The sequence below is a fragment of the Hemicordylus capensis genome, chromosome 15 (assembly GCF_027244095.1).
Source record: "Hemicordylus capensis ecotype Gifberg chromosome 15, rHemCap1.1.pri, whole genome shotgun sequence".
Lineage (NCBI taxonomy): Eukaryota > Metazoa > Chordata > Lepidosauria > Squamata > Cordylidae > Hemicordylus > Hemicordylus capensis.
This window is the reverse complement of record NC_069671.1, coordinates 12,938,871-12,961,990: the sequence shown is the minus strand read 5'-3', so window position 1 is coordinate 12,961,990 and position 23,120 is coordinate 12,938,871. Positions and strand designations below refer to the sequence as shown.

The 23,120-nt window shown below is 47.9% G+C and overlaps 2 protein-coding genes across 23 annotated transcripts in view; one reads left to right on the top strand and one right to left on the bottom strand.

Annotated features, from left to right (window-relative positions):
• The window catches only part of CUX2 (cut like homeobox 2), a 215,537-nt gene that overhangs the window by 182,287 nt on the left and 10,130 nt on the right, over positions 1-23,120 (top strand). For 12 of the 21 annotated variants that reach the window (XM_053280260.1, XM_053280263.1, XM_053280261.1 and 9 more), the window contains 3 exons: positions 78-266; positions 1,193-1,466; positions 1,990-3,639. In XM_053280260.1, the coding sequence (XP_053136235.1) occupies positions 78-266; positions 1,193-1,466; positions 1,990-2,776 (1,250 nt within the window). In that variant the 3' untranslated portion in view covers positions 2,777-3,639. Of the gene's footprint in view, positions 1-77; positions 267-1,192; positions 1,467-1,989; positions 4,521-5,782; positions 7,059-7,147; positions 7,369-8,806; positions 8,990-10,106; positions 10,201-10,523; positions 13,511-23,120 lie in introns of those variants that run through there. The other 9 variants (XM_053280269.1, XM_053280268.1, XM_053280267.1 and 6 more) reach the window with 9 other exon arrangements.
• On the bottom strand, positions 227-22,221 carry PHETA1 (PH domain containing endocytic trafficking adaptor 1). Of its 2 annotated transcripts, XR_008312544.1 has the most exons (3): positions 21,877-22,221; positions 13,770-16,537; positions 227-466 (listed from the first exon to the last, which is right to left on the bottom strand). XR_008312544.1 is itself a non-coding variant. In XM_053280285.1 (2 exons), the coding sequence occupies exon 2, from the start codon at positions 16,523-16,525 to the stop codon at positions 15,689-15,691; it is 837 nt and encodes a 278-aa protein (XP_053136260.1). In that variant the 5' UTR covers positions 16,526-16,537; positions 21,877-22,221; the 3' UTR covers positions 12,914-15,688. The 2 variants fall into 2 exon arrangements, 1 of the variants encoding a protein (XP_053136260.1); XM_053280285.1 differs by lacking the exon at positions 227-466 and having other exon boundaries at positions 12,914-16,537.

Here is a 23,120-nt window from a genome sequence, read left to right as displayed (position 1 = left end):
TTCCTTCTTTGCTTAAGTTTCCTGGTGTGGTGCTTAGCTTGTCATCAGCTCACCTTGCTGCATGTCACTCCCACTAGGTCAGCGGCTTTTTGGAGAGAGCATACTTGGCTTGACCCAGGGATCCGTCTCCGACCTCCTTTCAAGGCCCAAACCGTGGCACAAACTGAGCCTTAAAGGGAGGGAGCCATTCGTCCGCATGCAACTCTGGCTGAACGATCCACACAATGTTGAAAAGCTGCGAGACATGAAGAAATTGGAGAAGAAAGGTGAGATCCAGAAGCGTGTTCACAGAAGGGTGACTTGTGCTCCCAGATTGGTGCAGTAAAATCCTTGTTCTCTATTGCGGTTTGGCGTGGCTTGCTGTTGGCCGTGGTGCCTGGCTGATTTTCAAAAGATGAAATGATGATGCATTTTTCTCCAATTGGCTTCACTCTGCAGTAAGTCACCATTTATTTTTCCCATTAATCTGTGAACAGTAGAAATGGAAAAGAATTATAACTAAAATTAGAACAAACACAAGTTTGGCGGGGGAACTAATATTTCCTCCTCCAGAGTAGTAGCTAGAATTAAATTATGTTCCTGTTGAGCCTCTCTGGAATTATTCAATTGAAAACTGGATTTTCAGTCAGTAAGGAGTTTACAAAAAGGTATACAGGAAAATAAAAAGAAACGAGATTGGAAGGATGGGTTAAGGGATAAGTTTTTGTGTGTACTAACTGAGTGAAGAATCAGGTTACAATAATTTTGGTTATAGTTGTACTCAAGCATTCCAGGAGGATACCCCACTTGTCATTAAATTTGTGCCAGATATTCCTTCCTGTATATGTGAATGCTTGCTCTCAAAATGCCAGTTCGAGGAGGTCTGTGATTCAGTTTCTGTTGGGTGGAGGGAGGGATTTCCAAGTCCATACAGCCAGTCACTTGGCATCTATGGCAGCACGTTGAATACAAGATGAGCGTGTCTGGATTTGCTCCTGAATGTGAAAAGCATAAGTCAGAGATGTGCAAAAACAGGCATGTGCTGTTTAGGAATACAACAAATAGCACATATGTGTGTTTGCACGTCTCCAAGCCTGCTGCAGGTGACTGTGTGCTTGTGTCCCCTGTTTTGAAAGCCGGAGGTGCCTGATGACAAGAACACCTCTAAAGAGTTTGATCTTTCTTCCCCCTCCCCGTCCATCCCTGCATCTAGCATATTTGAAGCGTCGCTATGGATTGGTCAGTGCTGGCTCAGACAGTGAGTCTCCCAACACCCGCTCAGAGTGTCCCAGTCCTAGCCTCCAGTCCCAAGATCTCAGCCTTCTGCAGATCAAGAAGCCAAGGGTCGTCTTGGCTCCAGAAGAGAAGGAGGCTCTGAAGAAGGCTTATCAGCTGGAGCCATACCCTTCCCAACAGACTATTGAGTTGCTGTCTTTCCAGCTGAACCTCAAGACCAACACAGTGATCAACTGGTTCCATAACTACAGGTACAGAACCAAGCTAACAAACAGCATACTTGTTTGCCACACTCAGGTTTCCACCTGCATTTCCTCCGAGCAGATGGTTCATAACCAGCAAATGTTAAGTGACGTTAATCACTTTGCATCCTGAAAATTAGAGAACTGACTACAGATGATACTACAGTGCACTTCAGTGCTGTACAGTCAACTATAATGCATTCTGGATGCAGTCACAAAAACAGCTAGGTAATGGGCTACTTGATGTCTTATTCGCTCCTGTGGAATTTCCTAACAGCTTTGCAATCTTTATTTTCACGGGCCCTCATGACAGTGGGATAGGCCATTGTGATTCCCATCTTACAGGTAAGGCATTCTGATTAAGAGAGAGGGCTGGTCCCAGCCCTTATAATGTTCATGGCAGAGGTGGGACTCGAGCCCAAGATCTCCTAGACCTAACTCCCATATTATGGCCCCTGGACCACACTGGGTTCTCCATCTTGCTAATGAATCTGCCACTGTTAGCTGCACTGACTATCCTTTTCTTTGGCAGGTCCCGGATGCGCCGAGAGATGCTTGTGGAAGGTGCTCAGGATGACACAGACCTAGAGCAGAGCATGACCCCATCCGGCAGCTCACTCAAGGGTCCACAGCCTCCAAGTCCTGACTCAGAAGGAGAGGACAGGAAGCCGATGTTCAAAGATGCTGAGTGCCAAGGGGAAAAGGAGTCACTGGTCCAGATCAAGGAGGAGCAGGTGGAGACGGGTGAGAAGGATGACTGTTCAGATCCCAGAGACTCTTGTAGCTTGGATGGGGAGACAGAGCCGACACCCAGGTCTACCCTCAAAGAAGAGCAGACAGAGGCAGCATGCACAGGAGGCCCAAATGAGGTTCCTAGCCTTACATGGGGCAGTGCCCCACACAGCAAAACACATGTACCTGGGACTCCTGATTGCTCCTCTTTGCATAACCGCATGGAGTCAGACAATGGTGAGAGGCTTCACCCTGACCCCATTAGCTTTAAGTCCACTTCTGAATCCTCCCGGTGCAGCTTAGAGGTCTCTCTGAATTCTCCTTCTGCAGCCTCCTCTCCAGGCCTCATGATGTCCGTCTCTCCTGTCCCATCCTCTTCCGCCCCCATCTCCCCATTGCCACTGAGCACCATGGCTGCCAAAGTGCAGAGTTCAAGTCCTGCCACCGATACGGGCACTGCGCCCCACAATGCCAAACTGAGTACAAACATCCAGCGACGGCATGAGAAGATGGCCAACCTCAACAGCATCATTCATAGGCTAGAAAGAGCGGCCAACCGAGAAGAGACCCTGGAGTGGGAATTCTGAAGGGCCACGTTATTAAAAAGAAAGAAAGAAAGAAAACAAACGCCCAAATTAAGTTGTTCAGATTCTGTGGAACACATTGATGAAGCAGGGAATAATAGAGGAGTGTATATAGGAGTGTATGTGTGTGTGTATGTGTGTGTGTATGTATATATATATAAATATATATACACACACATATAAAAATACATATATATATATATATATTTTATTAATTTCATCAAGTACTGAGGAAGAGACTAAAAATCAGTTTCATTTTGTTGAAAAAGAGCGATTAACGGTTACCCTGTAGCCTCTTTTTTTTTTCCTTAGGTCTTGATGGGAAGATAAAACGACCTTTTGGTTTTAAATGTGAAAACAAAAACAAACAAAAAAACTGGGATCACTTTTAGAAGAAAAAATATTAAGATAATATTTATAGACCTCTTTTAGATATTTTAATAAAAGGAAACTTTGGAATTTATAAACAGCTCAAGCTGCTTTGATATTAAAAGATAGCTATAAACTGTATCAGTTGTGTCATTAAATGTCCACTGAAAGTCTTGTAGTTTGCCACTGGATGAGATTAAAAATTAAAAATTAAAAAGTTATAACCCAGACTCATTGATCAAAGCCATCAAGAAGCACTATGAGACTGACCAAAATTATACTAAACTTGATCGCCACGGGGATGTGTGCTCTCCACATTCGTCTGTAAGACGCTGCATTTGCTATGACCTTTCTGGAGACTTGTCTTATAGTCCGTGAAGACTCTAAAATTTGGAATCCACGATGCCATCCTGAATCTGTTGTTTAGTTCTGGTGGTATGTTTTGAAACCCTTTTTTGTAACGCTGGAGGGATTAAAAAGTGTTGCGTGCCGTTGTATATGTTGTAGAAATATGTTTGCAATAGCCTTCCTGAACAAGATGTAGCATGGTTTCAGAACTGACTCCTCGGTCCTTTATGCTTCCTCAAGTGGCCTGCAAGAAACTCCCATAAAGGAACGCGCCAGAAACAAAGAAGCAGCAGCAGTCAAAAACAACATTCTTCCCTGCCCGCTTTAGAAATGCAGCACCTTTTATTTCGAAAAGGTGTGTCTGGCAGCTTGAAAAGTCTGTGATGCATTTTGTTTGGCAAGGACAGACTTTGAGGATAACCAAGACAACCCATAATGAAGGTTTACTCTCTCCTTCTTTTGCATGGAAGTCACTGCCTTTTGCTTAGCTTGGTGTTTCATTTTAGAAAGGAGCCACCAGTCTGAGCACTGACATGTATAGAGCAAAAACATTGGCTCATGCCTAATTCATTATTTTTCTTTTTTCTTTTCTTTCTTATTTCCTGACCCAGTCCTGAGCCCCGCATATGCGCATGTGGAGCTCTTGTGTGTATGTCAGTTCTCATTCATTTCAAGGGATCTAGCAGATCCATGTGCACAAAGGGGCACACCTGGCCGATCTGTGGATGCATTGGGGCTGCTGTGCATTGTCAAATGTCAAATTGGGACAAATGACTTTTTAACTTTCGTCATGCCCAAGACTCTGTGTTTCTCACAGACACCACTGGATTGCCACTCAAGCCAAGAATCTCTTATCGAGCGCAGAATTTTGGCATCCTGAAAGCAAAAGTGTTTTGTTTTTTTAAAAAGAGAGAGAGAGTCAAGTTTCTAGGCCTCATTAGTGTGGAGAAGAACTTGAAGGTGTGTGGGCAGTGCCTGATGAAATCTCAGAAGCTGAGTGTGGCTAAGCAAAAGTTCCACTGGTCTGGAGGTAGGATACAATACTTTTCACAGGGTTTCTCACAGCTGTGGTTCTCTGAATCCCTTGACAAGCCCACTTGTTCCCAGTGTCTTCAGCCCTTCAGCTTCCTATTTTGCCTGTACTTGCCAAGAAAGTCCAGATTCTCTGAAAATGTTCTTTGAATGCTCTTATGCAAATCTGCACATACTTATTTTGCATACTTATTTTGAATTTCAGAATACCTTAATGATGTGATAGCATAATATACTGCCGAACATATGGCATGGTACATTAACTGCTGCAGAACATAATATGCAAAATACGTTTCTGCAAATGCGTATAGTTTATTTTGATTGCAAAGTTTATCTGTCTTGAGTGCATTTGGTGGGGTGGGGAGGCCACAGAAATGTACCAACTGTGGTGGCTCACACTTACCAGAACCATATTGAGTGCCACAGTGTGGATTTCAGAGATGGTCTATCTAGGATGGAGATTGTGCAAGAAACCAATTGCTTGCCTCGGAGCGAAGGGTGGGATTTTCAGTCTATTTTCCCACCAACCTACTCTTAGAATAATAGAATGTAAGAGTTGGAAGGGACCTGGAAGGTCTGAACCCCTGCTCAGTACAGAAATCTGCTACAGATTCCTTTCCTTCATTGGAATCTTAGAAGCCAGTTCCTGATTTACATCTCATACTCAGGGCTCAGAAAACCCACTAGTCTACTAGTCTGTGGCGAGTGCCTGATGAGTTAAAAAGTCCTGAAGCCTGGACCCATATAGGTTGAGGAACCATCTGACGAGTAAAATATGTTGTCTGGCTGGTGAACTGAGCCAATGCTTCTTGACCCTTGCCCATACTAGTATCATGATTTAGCAGGGTCAAGAAATGGAATGCGAGGTGTGTGGCCATTCAGAAGTTATGCAGGTAGGGGCCGGCTTAGTTCTCAGTAGGTCCAAGTGAGCACCTCATTGCCTTAGGGGTGAGGGCAGCTTGGCCCCTGTCCTTCCACCCGGAGGCCCCTTGCCTTGGCCTGTGCGCCTGTTTCTGCTGGCTATTGGCATCCTGGACTTTATGGCCCTGGCCGATCACATTAGCACCTTAGTAAATATTGTTTCCCTTTTAGCAGTCCTAAATGATCAGCTCTGTATTGTGAGTACAATTCAAACTGAGGACAATGCCACTTTGAGTTGACTGGGGCTTTAAGAGGAGAATGGTTGACTGGATGGGAGTTACTGCCTTCTGATAGTCAAGGTCCTTTTTTACACAATCTAAACGTTAACTCATCTTTTAGGTGTAAGACTAAGAACTCCCTGCCTTCAAAGGAGACGATCTGCTGCATTTCTTCAGGAGGCAATGTCCTGGACAGGGTAATGGTTAGTTCTGCTGTATCGGAAGTAATCAAATTATCCATTCACACTTGATTGGAGAGGAGAGCTGGTCTTGTGGTAGCAAGCATGACTTGTCCCTTTAGCTAAGCAGGGTCAGCTCTGCTTGCATATGAATGGGAGACTTGATGTGTGAAAAGCCCTGTAAGATATTCCCCTTAGGGGATGGAGTCACCCTGGGAAGAGCAGAAGGTTCCAAATTCCCTCCCTGGCAGGGCTGAGCATCTCCAAGATAGGGCTGAGAGAGATTCCTGCCTGCAACCTCGGAGAAGCCCCTGCCAGTCTGTGTAGACAATACTGAGCTAGATAGACTAATGGTCTGACTCAGTATATGGCAGCTTCCTATGTTCCTGTGATGGAGAGGTGGCAGAATTATCCAATGGAGGCTGCAGGGCACAACTAGAGCAGCTCAGAACAGAAAGGAATGTTGTAGCCTCATCTCTGAGTGCTTGTGGAGGATGAGTTTATTCTCACTGCCGGCACGTTAGCTGTGATCCTGTGGAACACGAGTCTGTCCAACCCCAGTTTTGGTATTGCCACTTTAGCAGTTTGAAATCAGACGTTTGATTCCCTTTCCCCCCAACCCCCAATTGATGTGATTGTTCTTATTATAGGACTTTGCACTCATCCATCATCACCAGAGCTTAACATGTTTGAAAGAGGCAAAGAAAAACCTGTCAACTAGGCACTGAGGCCATATGTTAGATAGGGTGGCTTTCCCCCCACTGTATGCATTTTTGTCGGAATGGAAGCTCTTTTTATATATTGGCAGTTCCCAGTTTTACTCGATCCGCACCATTTGGCCCTGGAAGCACCGTCCACCCAGATTTCAATAAACATCCCAGCTCGCCATTTCCTTTTTTAACGGTTTGCAAGCCAGCAGGGAATGGAAGGCTGGGTTCGATCCACTTACTTCTCTCCTTGACACGCTAGAAATTAGCTTTAGTGGAACAGGATTTGAACTAAGCACTTAGGTATAGTCTTTTGAACCCAGAGAGAAATCCTGTTGTACTAAAAGCTGGCGGGACGTGTCAGTCACCTTTTCTTAAGTTCATGTACTGTACTTTAAAAAGTTTTACAAGATTGATTGAACTTTGTTAAACATTTTAAAGAAAGAAAGAAAAAGGACCACAAGTTCTGTAAAAGAGCCACTAAAAATACAGAAGTTGTATAATGACTTGACTTGGCGTCTCCATTTATTGTGTACAAATTTTGGCGATACAACTGAAGTGTCCCCTTTTGTCCACTCCTGTCTCCCTGGGTGAATGAAGCTGGCATTTCTGGAGGTTTCGCCTAGTATGGCAACATAGCAAGTGCAATGCCGCCTTGTATAGGCTGAGGCGACCCAAAAATACTTGTCTCATCAGACTAGAGCTTGTGCACAGACAGCGGCTTCCGGCACTGCCGATTGATTGAGAAGTACCACCCCGGGGAGAAAGCGCTCACCTTCACTGAGAGATGGACATCATGTGCTGGGTTTTGAGGGAGAGAGGTAAAGATGCTTATTTTATTTATTAGATGTATGCCTTTCAACTGCCTTTCAGTTGAATTTATTCCCAAAGCAGCTTACAACAGATTACTATACAAAACAACGCAGCTGTCCTTAGCCCTCCGGTCACAGGGAGAGGAGGCTGCAGTGTTCTAGAGGAGGTCTGGTGGCAGCAAGCATGACTTGTCCCCTTAGCTAAGCAGGGCCTGCCCTGGTTGCATATGAATGGGAGACTTGATGTGTGAGCACTGAAAGATTATATGCTCAGGGAATGGAGCCGCTCTGGGAAGAGCAGAAGGTTCCAAGTTCCTTCTCCAAGATGATATTTTTATTAATTTTATTATTATTTCTTGTTTACACAGTCAGACAGGTGTTATTGACTGGTTTGTTTTAAGCAGACATCGAGTCCTTCCCAAGGACCTGGGATGGCTGAATTTTATTGTCAATTGTTATAGATATCGTCGCAGAATATAGGCTGTTCCCAGTAAATCTGCTTTTTGTAATTGGCTGATGGTGATTTCTGTGACCCCGATGGTGTTGAGGTGCTCTTCAAGGTCTTTTGGAACTGCACCCAGGGCGCCAATGACCACTGGGATTATTTTGGCCTTTTTCTGCCACAGCCTTTCAATTTCAATTTGTAGATCTTTGTATTTGGTGATTTTTTCTATTTCTTTTTCTTCTATTCTGCTATTAATAATAATAATAATAATAATAATAATAATAATAATTATTATTATTAGATTTCTATACCGCCCTTCCAAAAATGGCTCAGGGTGGTTCACATAGAGAAATAACAAATAAATAAATAAGATGGATGGATCCCTGTCCCCAAAAGGCTCACAATCTAAAAAGAAACATAAGATAGACACCAGCAACAGTCATTGGAGGTACTGTGCTGGGGGTGAATAGGGCCAGTTACTCTCCCCTTGCTAAACAAAGAGAATAGCCACATATTTATTTATTTATTTATTTATTTATTTTATTTACATTGTATATCCCGCTCTTCCTCCAAGGAGCCCAGAACAGTGTACTACGTACTTAGGTTTCTCCTCACAACAACCCTGAGAAGCAGGTTAGGCTGAGAGAGAAGTGACTGGCCCAGAGTCACCCAGCAAGTCTCATGGCTGAATGGAGATTTGAACTCAGGTCTCCCTGGTCCTAGTCCAGCACTCTAACCACTACACCACGCTGGCACATTAAAAGGTGCCTCTTTGCCAAGTTCGCAGGGGACAGATAGGGCTGAGAGAGACTCCTGCCTGCAACTTTGGAAAAGCCACTGCCAGTCTGTGAAGACAATACTGAGCTAGACCAATGGTCTGACTCAGTATACGGTAGCTTCCTATGTTCTTCCCCATCTGCAGTCCTGGGGCAATTGGTAGTTGGAGCAGAGTTCTTTCTGGCAGGGAAGACAAATCCTTGTATCTCCTCTTCCTCCATCTAGGCTAGGCCCAGACTGGCCTTCCCTTGCCTCATGTTTTCTTGGGCCAGAGTGAGCTTCCCTTTGCTATTGCAGTTCCAGGGCAGATGCCCATCTGAAATATTTCGGATACACCAGGGAGTCTTGGAATACATCTGTATAACATTTCAGCTTTGTATCTGTTGTGGAAGCAGTAGAACAATTTGGGTAAGTGCATGGACTGTTGATCTAGGGGCATGATTCTTGCTTTGAGGGCAAAACATCCTAGGTTCCTCTCCCAAATAAGTCAATGTACTGGGGAAGCAGGGGCTGCCCCTTCAGAAATTTTTTTTTGACAGTGTGGGGGGAGGATGGATACCCCCTCCCAGGATTCCTTCCAACTCTAAAATCCTGTGAGGTCTACACATTATCATCATCATTATTTATTAGATTTCTATACCACCCTTCCAAAAATGGCTCAGGGCAATTTACACAGAAAAATAATAAGATGGATGGATCCCTGTCCCCAAAAGGCTCACAATCTAAAAGAAACAGAAGATAGACACCAGCAACAGTCACTGGCGGGATGCTGTGCTGGGGATGGATAGGGCCAGTTACTATAAAGAGAATCAACACATTAAAAGGTGCCTCTTTGCCAAGTTAGCAGGGGACATCCCTCCCTCCCTGCGCATTCACTGTGTTTTCCACAACAAGGTAGACATGTCACTGCCTGTTTTGTTGTGAACTGCTCTGAATTCTGTAGAATTGAGTAATTTGGTATAAACAAATTTTAGTGTGGTGAAACAGCCTTCTGGCCTGATAAACTTGCTGTCTCTTCCCAACCCTGCCTTGCAATCTTTTTGCAAGAACCCGGAAGCAATCAGGGATAAGGGGCTTGTGGTTTTTATCTGGAACTGAAAATGTTTAGAGTCAGTTCCCTTCTAACAAACAGTACATGCACAGCTGTTAGATAAGATGAACCCAGCTCCTTAAACTCGGACTGGAAAGGCTCCTTAGACCTAGAACGAGAGCACAGATGTGCAACACATGTAGCTTTGTTCCTCAGTTCTTTAATGTAGCTCTTTAATTACAGAGCCCCTGGTGGTGCAGTGGTAAAAACTGCTGCCCTGTAACCAGAAGGTTACAAGTTCGATCCTGACCAGGGGCTCAAGGTTGACTCAGCCTTCCATCCTTCCGAGGTCGGTAAAATGAGTACCCAGAATGTTGGGGGCAATATGCTAAATCATTGTAAACCGCTTAGAGAGCTCTGGCTATAAAGCGGTATATAAATGTAAGTGCTATTGCTATTGCTGCTATTGCTAATTCTACTTCTTTCAAATGCAAGGAAAGGAATGAACCAGCCACAGCTGTTGCCAGCCCATTGTGAGGCAATGAACCAGCACAGCCAGTACATTTTGGACACGCCAGTGGAGGAAGAGGTATGATTGACACGTTTAAAGCTCAAAACAAATAACTGTTTAAAGAGGACACATACACATGCAGTGTTCCCTCTAACGGATTTATAGCTGTGACTGTTACATCCCCAGTCAAAGGCCATTGAAGTGGAGGGTGATGGGAGTTGTAGTCAACAACATCTGGGAATCCCAGTTCCAGGGGACACTGCACACACAGGCACTATTTAAGCCAAATATAAGTCGCTTTAAAACAACTAATCTTAATGCATTGAGTGCTTCCTCTATTTTACGGAATCTTGTGATTGGAGTTGTTCCCTCGTGGGTTTCTGTATTTTTGCTTCCTACAGCAAAAATACTCTTGCTCCCACATGTACTCTCACCGATTTGCCAACATCTTCAGAACAATATTCTCCAAAGTTTCTGCCTTCAAATGACCCTTCTGCGCAGCAGCCTCTCTGCCAAAGAACCCCCATAAATGGCAGAGGGTTCCATCTGGCAGGGCGTGATATAAGGCAAGTACAAACTTTGCATGGGGCCAAATAGCCAGCCCATTAGGGTCTTCTTTTCCTGTGGAGTGAGTGCGTGACCTCGGATCCACCTAGCACTCATCGACTGCTGCAGCTTGCAGGCAACCAGGTGTGATAGGTAACCAGCATTGGAGGAAAGCTTCTCTGCCATTTTTGATTGTCTCCTTGAAGCACTCAATAACCCTGTGAAGAACCCTTGAAGGCTCCTATGGAGACACTTTGAAAATCACTGGGGCGGGCATTAAGGATTGAGTCATGTCTTGTACTGCTTAAATGCATTTTCTGAGGTGGTATATAAAGCGAAGGAAAACATATCCGTGGCCTGCAAAAGAGGCATCCCCCTTTAACGTGAAGAGCTGGAGGCTGGTGTGTGTACATGTCCAAGCTCACCTCTGTTTTCATTCTGTGGCGATGATTAGCGAGAAGCAGGAATTGAGAGGCAGTCGATGATGATGATGATGATGATGATTAATTCGATTTCTATACCGCCCTTCCAAAAATGGCTCAGGGCGGTTCACACAGAGAAATAATAAATAAGATGGCTCCCTGTCCCCAAAGGGCTCACAATTATTGAATCACCAGGTGAAAAGGTGCCTCTTTGCCCAGTGAGCAGGGGATTTACCCCAAAGCGGTTTCAGTACATCCTCTTTTCCCCCTGCCTTGAATGAATTTGGCTTCATGAGCCCAATTCCTGCCATAGGTGCCAAAAGCGACACACAGAATTGTTTTGAATGGCTCTCACACAGCTATTCCAATTAACAGCATTCCGCTGCAGGGGTGGTTATCAGGGGCTGTGGGAAGTGGGGAGGCAAACCCCACCCATGCTCTGACCCTGCCCCGAGTCCCTGTGGGGCATTGCCCTGCTCTCGATTTCCAGCATGCAGCTCCTAACAACTACCACCAGAGCCGAGTCAGAGATAAATTCTCTCTGACTCGGCTATGGGGATGGTTTAGAGGGGTTGCATGCTGAAAAGCAGTGGCAAGGGTGAGTGAGGGAAGCCCCACGGAAGACCCTATGACTCTGTGGGTGGGGTTTAGGAGCTAAATGTTATAGGAATATAGGAAGCTGCCATATACTGAGTCAAACCATTGGTCTATCTAGCTCAGTATTGTCTTCACAGACTGGCAACGGCTTCTCCAAGGTTGCAGGCAGGAATCTGTCTCTCTGCCCTATCTTGGAGAAGCCAGGGAGGAAACTTGGAACCTTCTGCTTTTCCCAGAGCGGCTCCATCCCCTGAGGGGAATATCCTGCAGTGCTCACACTTCTAGTCTCCCATTCATATGCAACCAGGGCAGACCCTGCTTAGCTAAGGGGACAAGTCATGCTTGCTAGCACAAGACCAGCTCTCCTCTCCAGTTATTTATTACTGGCACACAAAACCTTAAATTTGAGTCAATAAAGAAAGACTTGGCACACCACTTCTGAAAGGTTGCTGACCCCTGACCTATGGGAAACAGTTCAACAGGTGGTGTTGGCATGCTATTTTGCTTTGCTTTGCTTTGCTTTGCTTTGCTTTCTTTCTTTCTTTCTTTAAGTTGGGACAAGTTGCCTTACCCGCTCACCCCCGCAAAACAGATTTTCAGTTCTTTTCACTTTCACAAATGCACTAAGAATGCTACCTCCTCTTTAACACTTGGACTTAAGAAACTTGAACAAAGTAAATATGGCCTGCAATATCGGATATGACCCTTTTTTCTCCTTTAAAAAAAATGCACATGAGTATGTAGAAATATGGAAGCCTCTAGTACCACATCTCATTTTTGCTGTAGATACATTGGGCTGCTCAATAAAGAAATGCCAGTGGTGTAAAAAGAGAAAAGATCAGGTATTGTTGGACTTGGCCTTGTAGCTCTGTCCTACCTCTTTGATCCACCCTGTCCCTATATGTGGCCATGGTATGTATGTATGTATTTATTTATTTTTAGTGAAGCATAAGAGCTCTGCTGGATCAGATGAAGGGTCCATCTAGACCAGTATCCTGCTTTTCACAGTGGTCAACTTCATGCCTCCAGAAAGGTGATCACCCTCTCCCACTGTTGTTCCATGGAAGTGTACACCTCTGAATCTATAGGTTCCACATAGACATCATAGCTAATCCATAAATTTGCCCAATCCCTTTTGAAAGCTTTCTAAGCCAGTGGCCATTGCCACATCTTGTGACAGAGAGTTCCATAAGATAGTTCTGCATTGTGTGAATCCATCCTGAATCTACTGCTCATCAATTTATTTATTTCAGACATTTATGTACCACGTTTTCAAATAAACATGTTCTAGGACAGTTTACAATAATTTAATTGGATGCCCACACATTCTAGTGTTTGGGGGGAATATTATATAATAAGGAAAAATATCTTAAACAGAGTGGCTTTCTGCCACAATGAAGCAACTGCAGCCTATCCTTGCCTATTTCAGGGGCAGGGTGTGGTGTTTTCTGCCGGGCCAGATTGCCAGGCAGGCTCCAGTGGCGATCCTAGCTCCAGCATAAAATTAAGCTTGGCCTCTTTGACAACATTCTGAGGACATATTGCAATAACAATTATAAAAACTCAAAACAGTTCAAGATTTTTTAGCAGCCTTGTAAAACACACATTCAAGTTACTCGTCCCTAACATATTTACAATCCATGTGTTCCCTGGAAGAAATTCCCACCTTACTTGGTCACCAGGAGAAGAGACATTTGACTCAACATTTGTATGCTTAGATTGTAGTTTATGCCATTAACTCATTGTGCTAATACTCTGTACCTGCCTGTAATTGCTCATTTTTGCCACTGAAACAAAAGTGAAACTAAACACCACTGATTCTATCTGTGGTCAAGACTACCTTCATCTCCCCCTCCCTTCCCCCAGCAGTCAACAAAACAGCCGGAGGTGCTTTATCACACCCTGCACGCCTATCCTTCTTGGAATCAAGCAGTGAACATGTTCATCTGAACCAGCCCTGGCTTGTTGTCTTGTCTAAATGGCAAGGAGCAAAGCAATGCCATTGCGAGTCTTTGAGTGCATCACTCCCTCCTAGGCCCAAACTCCCCATCTGTAAAATGAAAAAAATACAAATGAGCCTACCTCTGAGGGTTGTTGTGAGGTACAATAAGATTTCTTGGTGCAGGAGAAGTACCACATGAAATAATGGTGGAGTACCAAAAAAAGATAAGCTTTCTGCAGTGGTTGCGGGGAGCAGTCTGCAAATTAACGGCACCATTTCTGCAACAGCAGCATCACCTAAAATGAATCTTTCTGCAAGGTTCCAGGCGTATCCGTAGTTCATAAACAGTACTGCATTTTAAAGCTACAAAGGAGGATTAAATGCCGTGTCTTGTGATAGACCATAGGAGCACCAGAGGACACAAACAGTAACCCCCTTATTTTGGACTCCTAATAGGTGTCTCCCCAGGGGCCATAGGGGAAAGGTTGTGGCTGTCAAACCTACTTACAGTTGTAGTGTCAATATACCCTCACACCCACCCAAACCAGAACATTTCCAAGCATGACTTTGGATTAAAGTTACCAAGAGCCACCAGGGAGAGTGATATTAATTGGTCATAGGGACATAAAGTGAGCCTGCTGGGTCAAGTCCAAGGGTCCCTCTGGTCCATATCCTGCTTCCATAGTGACCATGTAGATACCTTCACAAAGCCCACAAGCAAGGCATGGAGACAACATCCTTTCCCTATTGTGTGTCGCCTGCATCTGGTATCTGCTCCTGAACATGGAGGTTCCATTTCATCATCATAACTAATGGCCAGGCCTGCTAACTCTGCCTCCCAGTCTACCTGAATGATCAATAAATGATCTGCTGCTACCTGAATGATCATTAAAGTTGAACATCTGATCATTTAACCCAGGGCTGGACACATCCCAGGCGCCAAGGAGCCATAGCGCCTAGAAATTTAACTGTAGCACCTAGACTAGGATATTCAGAGGTGGAGTTATTTAATGACATCTTTATTTGCCCCAGGCAGCCCTGTTACTTGTAATATAAGTAAGCCCATTTACCCTTTACCTAACATCTATCACGAAGTCTGGTAGTTTGTCTAGTGTTTGTTGTGCAACTCCTAAATTTCTAAGCTGGCTCCTAGATACAAAGAAAAATGGTCAAGGTCCAAGTCAACCCACTTTAGTGAGTATCATACTGTGGGAGACTTCCAGATGATGACAAAAAATCCTGCCATCTTTTGAGAGCCAGGATAGGCCTCAGGGGCATTTTTCTCCCCCAGCCTCCTCCTCCAAAGCTTTTACAGTGGACCAAGCCATTATCAGTTGGGTTAAGAAGATTTTACTCTCAGGATTAGCTATGAGTAAATGAAGTTTTCCCCCAGTGGACATGTTGTGACCTTGAACAATGCAGTGACTGCCAGAAGCCAGCCAGTGGCTTGGTCAGTCCTGGAATCCATTGCCAGCAAAGGAAGGATCCATGCAAGGAACCTGGATGTGTCCATCATAAGAGAGCATGGTTTTGGTCTGGCCTGGATGGTGCTGTGTTCATTTTTTTTGTTTTGTTTTAAGCCAGGTCCTGTTTATTTTCAACCAGCCACCCTCATACTTTCAGGCTGGGTTTTCTAGGAATAAAAAAAGTGAAAACTACCACAGAGGTCTGGCCCTAAGGGGGAGTTCAGAGCCACTGACCCAGTCCCCCAAAGCAATGGGAAGATCCAAACCAGAACAGCTGCGGCTTCCCCGTGAACTGGACAGGAAGCCAGCATGATCGGTGTGTGACTGGGAAAACTCTTTTCCAGCAGCGGTGGGTTTGTCACAGATGGCAGTGACACATTTCCTGTGCTTGACCCGACACCAGCCCAGTTCAGCATTTCCGAGGGTGCTCATATGAACAGATGGAGCATCTTGAGTCAGACTCTTGGTCCTTTTAGCTCACTGCCATCTACACTGACTGCCAGCTCTACCTGGAGATGCCGGGATCGAGCCGCTTGCAGAAGAGGTGCTCTGCTTTTGAGCTCTGGGCGCATCCCTTCCACCAAAAGGTCTACTCACAGACTGTCCTCCTTTTGCCCCTTAAGCCATGCTCTTCGCAGTTCAAGAATCTCCCTGCCATACCAGTCATGGAGCTTGGAAAAGCACGTGGTGCCTGGGTGTACAGGACCATCCGACCTGGGGCCTCCAGCACCGCCAGAATTGCCCGACAAGGCCCTTCTCCGAGGAGGCAAAGGGGGTGGCTTGAGGCTGTTCTCATAGCTGTTGCCCCTGGTACTCCAGGGATCGGCCTGAGGGTATCCACTTGGCCGGCTGGTTGGGCTTTCAGAATTATTCCACAAAGCACAGCTGTTTTCTTTCACGGGGACACAAATGGGGACTGTCTGTTTTTCCTGAGGCAGGTCCAGGCCGGAAGGGGCTGGATCTACATTTGGAGCATTTTTGGGTTTCCGGTAAACCGGCAACCTCCTCTGGACCCGGTGGTAGCCGGCGAGGTTCCGCTGCATCTCTTCCAGCTGCTTCTCCAGTTCTTTCACCACCAGCCGCAGGTAGCTGAAGCTGGCCCGGGAGAGGGACTTCACCCACGCTTCCATAGTGGCCTGGTTCTCAGCTGCCAAGATGTAGGTGCGGGACTTGGCACAGTCAAACTTGATGGCGAAGGTGAACTCCTCGGTAGACTCGCACAGCTCCACTGTACAGCCCTCCAGGATGATGACTCCCACTGGCTCACGGCTCTCTCGGTCCTCAAAGTAGAAGAGCATGTTCCCCTTCAGCACGAACCAGCGCTTGTGGTAGGCCGTGTTACGCTCACCCTTCTTGTAAAGGAAGCCCGAGTTGTCGGCAGGGGAATCGCAGGTGGCATAGAAGGCCAAGCTCTTCTCATTCAGCTTCATGTTTGCCCACACCTTGAAATTAAGAAAGGAAAAAAGAGCCACGTGAATCCCTGCAGGCTTAACCAAGCACAAGCCTTTCTTGACTTTGCCTCCCCTGCCCCTGCAGACCTCTTCCTAAGAAGTGTATTGTCAAACAAGGTTAAAGACTCAGAGCTAATCTGAGTTTGCAAGATTAAAGCCAACAAAACAAAACTCCATCCCCTGGGAGCACTACTCCATTTTGCAGCTTGTAAGTTTAGCAAGTCTGAGTTGCTAAATAGCTTAGATCCAAGGTCTTGCAAGCAGACTTTGCAAGACTTTAGACTTGAGCTGATTGCTCCAAGTGGTGTTTAGAAAGAAAGAAAAATTACTAGGAATTCACTCTTGTGCCAGCAGACTAAACAGGAGATGTGTAAATTAGAACTTTATTTTCTTTTTAAAAGAGTAGAATATTTAAATCTGTTATTCACCAATACAGCCTGGCAGTATAGCGAATCTTTGTTTATCATCTTATTTATTAGAAGTACTCCTATCCTGCTTCTCACTCAAAAACTCTGAAGGCAGCCAACAACATTTTAAAACAAGCAGTTTGCTTTTAGCCTATCTTTATGTATTGCTGATAAAACATCAGAAAAGCTTCAATGGACTACGCCAAGGCTGGTCTACTGCCTCTTCAAGTGGAGGTTCCATTCAGCTCTCCTGACTAATACCCCCTGAGAGGGGACTCCTCTTCTATACGTTTGCCAACCCTAAACATACACATAAGAAAACATTTGCTGGGAAATTCTTGTTTCCCTTCATATGCCCACAATGAAAGTGAAGCAGCTGGATCTTGAGAGTCAGAGGAAAGAGCCTTCATAGCTTTCCTTCAGATGTCCAGAAGCTGAGAGCCATGTACATTTATTGGGTTATGTTGTGCTCAGCATTTGAAATGCTAAAGTGTGGGAGTGAGAGGAAGCCTCGCCAATGGAATCTAGGCCACGAGAAGGGCTTGGACTCTTGAGTAGGAGGACAGGGTGAAAATTGGTACCCATGGCCAGAACCTGATCTGTAACAAACAGCACTGCTTTCCCTCTGTGCCAATAGGGAGACTGTGGGGCGCTAGGAGCTGAGTTGCTGTTGCCTCAATACACCCCTTCCAAACGTCCACAGGCACCCGACTGGCTTGCTGCAGGTAGAAACAGGATGCTGGACTTGTTAGCCTGGTCTGTGGCAGCAAAGTCACTGGTACATTTAAAGGGAGCTTAAGAAGAGTCTTGGTAGGTCGGACCAAGGATGGTCTAAAAATGACCGACTGATGGCTTCCAGGCAGGACATGTGGCTGATCTCCCTCCCTTGTTCTGGGGCAGAACCACCAGTGAGCGAACGGGTTCAAAGAACCCAGGCCGCCAATGAAAAGGGCTGCCGGAGCCCCTGTTGTGCGTGACATCATGCGCAGAGGGGATATGGCCCAATCAGCAGAGTGCCCGCCCCAGCCTCCCTCCATCTCATTTCCAGGCAGTGCTTGCTGCTGGATCGCATTTATTTCCCTTCCTTTCCCTTGCTGCAGGGAGAGGAAGGGAGATAAACCACAGCCCAGCAGCAAGCACTGTCTGGAAATTAGCTCTGGAGGGCTCAAACAGGCTTCATGGAGCTTCCCCTTCGTGTGAGACATCACGCACAAAGGTTAGGGGTCCGTGCATGTGACATCACATGCAAAAGGGGGGATGCTGGTAGGGCAGAAGAACATGGGCCACTGCCCCTATTGATTGTCCCGTAGGGGCTGGTATTCAGAGATATAATCCCACTGAATGTGGAGACTATGGAAACTACAATTTGGCCATTGTAGTTAATTTGGTTAGTTAAGTTTGTGGAGGAAGGGATGTCTTTTCCCTAAGTGAAAAGCGAGTCCAAGACTGGAGCCCACCACTCTATATTATTTGTATAAGCTCTGGAAGGATCAGGTCTTTCCCAAGGGCCTTCCCAAATCTGGTTTGGGGAATGAGAGACTCAATCTCAGCCGTAGAGACCAGTAGCCACTTGGGCAAGCCCTCTACATCCAGAAGGTGGGGCATGTTCCACCAAGGAGTCTTCATACAGCTTCTGAAAGTGACCAGATCTCTGATGGTCAAGCATTGCCGGTGGAGTTGGTCGTGATGTGCCAGAACATAGCTCAGTCCTTTGCTCTGACCAAGTGGCCTTCATCGCCTCTCTTTTCTTGCGTGCCAATAGGTGTTTGTATTGCCTCTTAAGGTTGAGGAGATTAGGGAGGACCATTGCGGCATTGGTACCAGAACTGGATTTGTGGATCTGGTAGGCGGAAACAAGAGCTTTCCTGGTGTCAACACAGTCCTTGTCAAACCATGGTTTGGATGGACACACGGGCAGCTTTGAAGGTGGCGGGGTCAGCCTTATGGATTAGCTGCTTTTGTAGCTCATTCACTAGGGTTTCGTAGGTCTCCGGGGGCACAAGTGGGGAGAGGAGAATCACACGTGCCATCCCTGAGCTCCCTGGAGGAACGGCAGGATAACGGCAATGCCCAAGGAAACCAAACCCAGGCAGCGCTGCTCCCAGAGCACCGCGGGGAATTGGCAGACGTGCAACCGCTCTCTGTTCAAGCACAGTCACTTCCAGACTGTCTTCCTCAAGCAAAGCCTGCCAGGTCTGTCTTCAGCAGGGCCCCTGTGCACTCCAAAGGAGTCTGGGGCATGCCATGGTGTGCACACTTTGTCCGCGCAGGAGGCGGGCTCCTCCTGGTGCATCTCTTTGCAGACATGTGGGGGCAGGGAGAGGGTGGCACGACTGACATGTCCAGAGTGGCAGTGGCAGGCAGAGCCCCATGAAGTCCCTGGGCAGGAGCGCCAGGCTTGAGCGTTCTGCGTTCAGAAGCACCGGCTGGGATGGGCTCTTTGCTGGCTCCACTTGCCTCCCTCCTGCTTCCAGGCTCAACAGCCAGGGCAAAGTTCACGTGGCCTCATCAGCGACGCCAGCCTCACTTTGAAGGGAGCACTCAAAGAAAGCCCCGGTCTGCTTGAGAAAATCTGCCAGAGGTGTCTGGTTAGATCCGGCAGCATCAACCCCCAGGACAGCTTTGTGACCAGGGGAAAGTGCATCTCTCTGGGACCGCCATTAACAGAATCAAGGAGAAAAGCAAACAAGATGGCCAGCCCATCCACTTCCCTCTGTTCTGACCTTAGCAACTTTGCAAACATGTAAAGAAACAGAACATGACTCGGCTACGGAAAGGGCTGGTAATCTGGTCAGACAACGCCTCTGGCCTGTGGTGTGCTGAGTGACTAGCAGAGCCCAATTTCTTTCCATCCATCCCCTCCTTCCCTCTTATCACTCATCCTCAGCAGTCATTTGTTTCAAGGAAAGGATGCCATTTCGGAAGGCTCTGAAAGGGTTCTCTTTGCCCCCTCATCCTCACGGGTGGGGAGGGCAGGCAGAGGCAGCTGCGCTTGCTGGAAGCAGAGTTCTGCCTCTGCTTCCCAGAACTCCGCTTGCTCCTCTCTCTCATCTCACGCTGCCTTCAGGCTGGCCATTCATCAGGTAGGGCAGTTTATATTAAAGAAATTAGGAGTTTATATTAAAAGTCGTGTGATTAGTCAATTGAAGCTGCACTCCTAGGGACACTTACCTAGGAGTAAGTACATCCCATTGAACACAGTGGAACTTCCTTCTGAGCAAGTACGTACAGGATTGTGCAATAAGATCACTTTGCTGGGGTGACCGTCCAGTTTAGACTTCCTGCTTGTACGCACTCAAAATCACTTCGCGTTCACTAGCCGCTCCTTGGCCCACCTGTTAGCCACCCTAAGCAGGGCTAAAGTTCTTCTATGCAGCGTGTTCAGACTACAACATTAAGCACACCCACCTCATTCAGAAGCATCTGTTACAGCCACTTATTAACTGGTTTTTGCAAGTACGAAGTGTGGTGACTACAATCTGTGGTTAAACTCTCCTGAACGCACACCCCTGGATTCAGGAGGAACGGAGAGTCAATGCTCCGCCTGCAACCTTGGAGAAGCCGCTGCCAGTCTGGGTAGACAGTACTGAGCTAGATGGACCAAGGGTCTGACTCAGTATATAGCAGCTTCCTATGTTTGCTCCCATCACTGCAGGGTCTGAGCTCCAGAAAGTGACCAGTCAGCACGAGGAGAGCTCCTATGGCTCAGCCTGGTCAATGCAACCCAAGCCATGTAGACACCAATTTCCTTCAAGAGGCTTGCTGGGTCATCCCATTTCCAACTGGTGCCTCCTTCCTCTGTTGGCCTGTGGTTCTTCCCGAGTATCCTCCTTGCATGCTGAAGGTCCCAAGTTCCCTCCCTGGCAGCATCTCCAAGACGGGGCTGAGAGAGACTCCTGCCTGTAACCTTGGAGAAGCCGCTGCCAGTCTGGGTAGACAGTCCTGAGTTAGATGGACCAATGGTCTGACTCAAGATATGGCACTTTCCTATGTTCCTATTTCTCTTGAGGTTTTGCTGTTGTGGCTGAGAGCCACCTCCACTGTACCAGCTTTCCCCGGCCGCCATGGGCCTTTTAAAACATAGATCCATCAAAGGTGGTGCTCCCCACCGCAGCATGGAAGAGCCAGGCCTTCGCCTCGCCTGCCCTAGATCTCTTGCCAGTCAGTTTCATACAGAGACCCCCAATCCTAGGATTCGGCCATCTCTGCACCATGTTTTTTATAAACCACTCCCCGATGTCGCCTCAGCCCTCCGACACCTTTCAACTGAAAAGCGCCACATGCTTCAGCCTCCCCTCGCTGGAAAGTGCTGATGACCCCCAACCGCGGCTTCTCTTCCCCACCCGGAGTCATTCACTGGCCCTGGATCTCGATGCTGCCAGACATGCTGGTGGGTGTCGCTGCGACCACCGAGGCCTGGCTGGCTGGGAGGGACCCTGGAGGGAGAGGGCAGCAAAGCAAACCCCACGGCGCCGCCCCAGGAGTATCATTACCACCAGGCAGGCGGCAGAAGCAAAGCCCGAGAGTGCTCCGCTGCTGCCCGCCGAGGAGCCTGCAAAACACGGCTCGTTTTACACGGGAAACGAACTCCCTCCAGGTGGCGCGGGGGGTGACCGGAGCAGCCAGGCCAGGAAAGCGGGAGAGAGCTGGAGTGGAAGGCAGGCGAGCTCGAAAGCCGAGCCGCCCCGCTCCCTTCGACTCAGGGCCGCCGGGGCTTCGCCTAAGCCTCGGGAGGGGCGAGACAAAGCGAGCATGTGCAGAGCGCCTGTGCCCCCCCGCTTCCCCGCGCCGCAGGCAGCCCCGCGGCTGGGATGACTTCCGGGGTTTGAGCCCCGGCACCTCTCCGGTGCGGACGACGGAAAGGCACCGCAGCCCCGAAGCGGGCACGCCCACGGCTCCCTCCTTTCCTCTCGCCGAGCTCACCTGGCGCCGCCTCCGCCTCCTCGGGGCGATCGCAGGAGGGGAGCTTCGCCGCCCCCTTGTCCCCTTGTCCGCGGGCAGCGCTAGCCAGCTGGGCAGCGGCAGTTCCAGGCGGCCGCCTCCGGCCGCCGCCTCCCCGAGTGCTGCTGAGCCATGGTCTGCCTGGCTCCTCCTCCTCCTCCCCGCCCTGCCAGGCCGGCGCCAGAGGAAGAGACGCGGGCAGGTAGGTGCCAGGAGGATCCAGTCTGGCCTGGCGCCGCCTGCTGCCTGCCGGCCGCCTCCACGACACACGCCGGCGGGGCGGGCCGGGCGGTGGGGGCGAAGCGCAAGACGCGCGAGTCTAGGGCATCTCCGGCGGCGTGTGTGCTGTGCAGCTGCTGCCGCCCTTCTGGGGACCTGGGGTGGGCAGGGCTTCTGCGCGGCGGCGGCGGCGGCTTATTGCTTTCCGCTTCTTCCCAGGCTGTTCCCAAAGCAAGTGAGGAGAGAAGCAAAGGGACGGGGGCTTGGAGTGCCCAGGGACGTTCTGGGAAGAAGCCGCCGAAGTTGGGGGGAGAGTAGAGGCTAGGGGGCTAACTCTGACTGAAGCTGTTCCTGGAGATTGCCCCCTTCCTCCTCCTCTCCCCACTGCAATATCTTTCACTCTGTCTAGCCATGAAAATCCCCAGGGTTGCTCCTACGAGTCACCTGGAAAATGAAGCCGATCTCTGGAGGCCGGGGCAAAGAGGCCTTGGCAAAGAGGCTCTTTTGCTACCTGTTTCATAAACACACTCTGGGGAGAGCGCCTGCCTGCTTGCATGCAGAAGGCTCCAAGTTCCCTCCCTGGCAGCATCTCCAAGGCAGGGCTGAGAGAGACCCCTGCCTGCAACCTCGGAGAAGCCGCTGCCAGTCTGTGTAGACAATACTGAGCTAGATGGACCCATAGCCTGACTTGACTCGAGGTGCAAGGGTGAGGGAGGATTATCTGTGTGTTTTGGCCACCCGTGTGGGTGTCGACAAAGGCACCCTTTGGTCTGATCCTCTTATAGCCACTGTCTGTTTCAAGATGACTTTGTCCATCATCTCTGTGAGTCAGATCCACAAGACCCCATTAGTCAAGTGGAACACGATGAGCCACTGGAAGGACAAATAAGAAAGCAAGCTCTTCAGGGTGTTGCCAGGATGTCTCCCCCAGCTGGACCTTAGGCCAAAAACAGGAGCAGGTGGGGGGCAGATGTTGCTGGTCAAGTCTGTGAAATGGGTTCACTTTA

Excerpts from the sequence above, each read along its gene's own strand:
- PHETA1 (XM_053280285.1), bottom strand. The coding sequence starts at position 16,525 with ATGAAGCTGAATGAGAAGAGCTTGGCCTTCTATGCCACCTGCGATTCC.